The following is a 4239-nucleotide window of genomic DNA, read 5'->3' as shown; positions in this document are numbered from 1 at the left end:
TCATGATCGCTGCTAAAATTATTATGTAGCAACTGTGGAAAGCGGGAACCGCGTGGGACGACTTGGCCAGCGGCTCCTACGCTGGAAAAGATTTATGCCAGATTCTGGATGGGTTGCTCGTGTCTCGATAGTCAGGTTTCGTGTCGGACGCTCAGATCGAGCTTTACGGCTTCGCGAATGCATCGAATGCCGCTTACGCCGCCGCTGTATATTTGAAAGTCGTCGATGCGTCGGGCCGCGCGACGGTAACGCTGTTGTTTGGAAAGTCGCGTGTCGCTCCAATAAAACCCGTAACTATTCCGCGTTTAGAACTCTTAGAAGCCGTACTTCTATCGCGTCTTGTCGAGTTCGTGCGTGAAACTTTGAAAATCAGCTCGTCCGCTTGTTTCTGTTGGACTGATTCCACCGTATGCTCGCATGGCTCAATCAACACCCGTCGCGGTGGAAAACATTTGTCGCGAACCGAGTCGCCGACGTCCGGATGCGATTGCCTGACGTCAAGTGGCGACACGTCGCGACGGAATACAATCCCGCAGATTGCGCATCCCGCGGATTAATCGGAGACGATCTGTCGACACATTCTCTGTGGAAGGGTCCTCATTGGTTGCCTCTTCCTTATGACTAATGGCCGACCAGTGTGTACCGTCCATCCGAGATTGCCCTCGTGGAAGAAAAATGTACAACGCTGCATCGCGTCGCCGCGCGACATTTACTCCTGCTCGCGGATCACTCGATCGCAAGACTTATTATCGAACACATTCACCTACGCGCCCTGCATGCCGGACTGCAGTTAACATTGGGCACGCTGCGACTGGATTCTGCGTGCGCGGTCTTTTGTCAAAGCCGTTATCCATTGCTGCGTTCCTTGCACTCGTGAGCGAGCCGCCGTTCCTTCTCAGTTAATGAGCGAATTTCCCGCAGTGCAAGTATCCGCTCCATCTCGCAGCTTACAGCATTGCGGATTGGATTACGCTGGCCCTATCGTTGTTCGGACGTCCACCGGTCGAGGAATCGCTTCGCGTAAGGTGTATATCGCGCTGTTCGTTTGTCTGGCGACGCGTGCCATCCATTTAGAACTGGTGTCAGACTATTCCACTCGTGTCTTCCTCAATGCATATGTGCGCTTCTGCTCGCGCCGCGGATTGCCGCAGTCGATATATTCCGACAACGGAACGAACTTTGTCGGCGCGAATCGCGAGTTGGCTGCCGCGTATCGCGCCGCGTTGCGCGATCCGGCTTTCCAAACGGCCTCCGATAGCGTCGCGTGGCACTTCCTTCTTCCGTCAGCACCTCACTTCGGCGGAATATGGGAACCCGAAGTTAAGAGTGTAAAACATCATTTGCGCCGCGTTATCGGTAGTCACATTCTCACGTTCGAAGAATTGCTGACAATTTTATGCAAAGTCGAGGCCTGCTTAAATTCACGTCCTATCGCACGGCTATCGGATAATCTAGACGACTACGAACCATTGACATCTGATCACTTTTTGATCGGTGCTGCGATCACGTCCGCTCCGGAACCCTCTCTGCTTGTTTTGAACGAGAATCGCCTGTCTCGATAGCAATTGTTACGCCAGATAACGGAGCGATTTTGGAAAATATGATATAGCGACTATGTTAATATGTTGCATCAACGAGTAAAGTGGCGCACGGTGCGTTCATCAATTCGCATGGGACAACTAGTATTATTGCGAAACCCCAATCTCCCCCCTTGTAAATGGGAATTGGGGCGTGTCACTCATTATCATCCCGGGTCGGACGGTTTGGTCCGTATAATCACGGTAAAGACGGCAATACACGCGACCCATCAACAAAGTATGTTTGCTGCAGGTTGATTGCGATGCGATATTCTCGACACCTCATAAATAACGTTGTAGCGACCAGCGGAGGAAACTCATGTTCGTCGTGTCCGCTCGCGGCGGACTTATGTGTCGTCGTTCACACAGTGTACTGCGCTCAAGAGAACCAAGCAAGAAAGTGAACAATTCGTTGAAGCGGACGCTTCAAGGCGGGCGGAATGTTGGAGAGATTTTGGGAAGGATCTCGAACGGTTCGAGAATCCTTCTAAAAATTTCTCCGCGTTAGAAGATCTGTGATGCTGTCGTGATCTTCGCGACAGCTGTACAGCGAAAACAACATTTTTTTGTTATTACCTGGCAAGCGAGCCGCGGTTGCTAAGGCAACCACTAAAGCAAAACATGCTTCCGCGAATCGGCAAGCGGCATGCGTGAGAAATCGCCGTGTTCGCATATTGCTAAATTAGGACATATCGCGAGATCCCGCAATCAAGTCTACGATCGCGACCAATGATCGCACACGAGTTCGGCAGCCAGGCGCTCATCTCGGGAAACCGCTGTTAAAAGTTAGTTAGTTCGAGGCGAGTTTTGCAGTCAACACAATGGCTACGAATAACTCTCGAAAGCATAGAGCTCGGAATTCTTTTCGCATCAGGCCGACTCTGCTCAGGGCGAGAGCTGTAGACGTGTGTGTCGAAGCCAATTTGTTTCTCTCTCCGCGAGAAATAGTATAACTATTCTGTCTGCTTCCCAGACTCAACACTTGTGAGCTACTGACTCTCGCGTTCGAAATCGAGCCGCCTGGACCCGAGGTCGTGTTGCGCTCTGGTCGAATTCTTCATTGTAATTCTTCATTGTTCGCGGAAATCCAAGTCGAAAGAAAAGGTCGGTTCGTCGGTTCTTGCGAGCGCGAGCACCAGGGTCCGCGGAAGATATCTGTCGCCGCGTTCAAGATACCCGACCGAACAGCGTTAGAGTAACGCGAGTCAAGATCTCCGTCACAGGCGGCTGACCCGGCCGCAGGTGCGTCCAAGATTTCTGTGCCGTCATCCGAACCGATGACAGGCCAAGTTTAACGTATAACTTGAATAAACGCTAATTTTTTTGTTATCTTCTTATTTATTCCCTTCCGCGTGACCTCATTCAGCTTTACGCGCCAGACGCTTTACGCTAATCAGTGCGCATCGACCGACTCGACAGCCTCGAGTCGGATCCGTAACAAAATTAATAAGTGTTTTAAATGAAAAAAGGGAATTTTATTATGTTATTGCCAATATAGTATGAAATGTAGCACTGAAATAAAAAAAAATGGTTTGTTTCAGAGTTTAGAAAACAGGTTTTATTGAAAATAAATAAAATGCTGCATAAAATGGACAGATTTTAAAATATGCTAAATGTATTAGGAGAAAAGATATAATTTAAAGTAAAAATTGGTGAAGAATGTAACTTCCAATTCCCATTAGTCTCATTACAAGATCTGAATAATTTCGAAGAGTTACTACAGGAATCACAATTTAAACAAAAAGTGGTATGATGTATTAAATTCCATTGAATTGTTTTATTATACAATATGTTGCCTATGTATTGTAATCAATTATTGATACTATACGTACATCGTTGCTTTCGCATTATCTATGAAGCAATTTTTTTAGTTAGTGGTATGATATATTAAATTCCATTAAATGGTTTTATTATACAATATATTGCCTATGTATTGTAATCAATTATTGATACTATACGCACATCATTGTTTTCGCATTATCTATGAAGCAATTTTTTTAGTTACAATATTTAAAACTCGTGAGTGGAAGTACCATGCATATTATAACTAATAACATTTTAAAAAAATTATGGCCAACACTCTAGCTACAAAATTTAGTTGGACTGAATTGAAAGGAAAATTAACTTTTAAGGATTTACATCTTGCAAAAATAATTATACGTTAAACATATTTAAGATATTTCAATTTAAATCGCCTTATATATATACAGTAGAATCTCGTTTATCTAAGGTAATGTGGAGCGAGTATATCTCAGATAGCCCAAATGTCGGATCATACGGAGAAACATTATACTTTTGTTGAGAAACAAAACTTTTACCGTTTATATATATATATTTAGTACGTACTGCACATCCGCGCTGTCCATTTTATCAGAATTTTCCTTATTATCCGAGCATATAGCTCGATTAATACGAATGCTCGGATAAGAACACCTCGGATAATGCGATGCTTCATTAATGAAAGACCGGATAAACTAGATTCTACTGTATATATACCAATTAATAGTTTTAAAAACTTGAAAGATGTTTTTATTTTACAGAAGCAGTCCGATTGCACGTACAATATGCAGAATCCATTTCCAAATGGCTTGCGCAAGCACCTTTGAGGACTCAAAGAGAAATATAAATATAAATATAAATATATATATATATATATATATAT

General features: G+C 44.5%; 2 protein-coding genes across 2 annotated transcripts in view; one reads left to right on the top strand and one right to left on the bottom strand.

Annotated features, from left to right (window-relative positions):
* The first annotated feature begins 902 nt into the window (after positions 1 to 902).
* LOC116852282 lies at positions 903 to 1562 on the top strand. The gene has a single exon (XM_032832477.1). The coding sequence runs from the start codon at positions 903 to 905 to the stop codon at positions 1560 to 1562; it is 660 nt and encodes a 219-aa protein (XP_032688368.1).
* Positions 1563 to 2081: 519 nt separating this feature from the next.
* The window catches only part of LOC116852281, a 16997-nt gene continuing 14839 nt past the window's right edge, over positions 2082 to 4239 (bottom strand). Inside the window, exon 3 of the mRNA XM_032832476.1 lies at positions 2082 to 2119. Coding sequence (XP_032688367.1) covers positions 2082 to 2119 — 38 coding nt within the window. The remainder of the gene's footprint in view (positions 2120 to 4239) is intronic.

This window comes from Odontomachus brunneus, unplaced genomic scaffold, assembly GCF_010583005.1.
Source record: "Odontomachus brunneus isolate Ranch 3 - 2012 unplaced genomic scaffold, Obru_v1 Obru_scaffold_211, whole genome shotgun sequence".
In the NCBI taxonomy this organism is placed as follows: domain Eukaryota; kingdom Metazoa; phylum Arthropoda; class Insecta; order Hymenoptera; family Formicidae; genus Odontomachus; species Odontomachus brunneus.
The sequence above is the reverse complement of the archived record's forward strand: the minus strand, read 5'-3'. Positions and strand labels throughout refer to the sequence as shown.

Coding starts and splice junctions, on each gene's coding strand:
- LOC116852282 (XM_032832477.1), top strand. CDS start 903: ATGAGCGAATTTCCCGCAGTGCAAGTATCCGCTCCATCTCGCAGCTTA.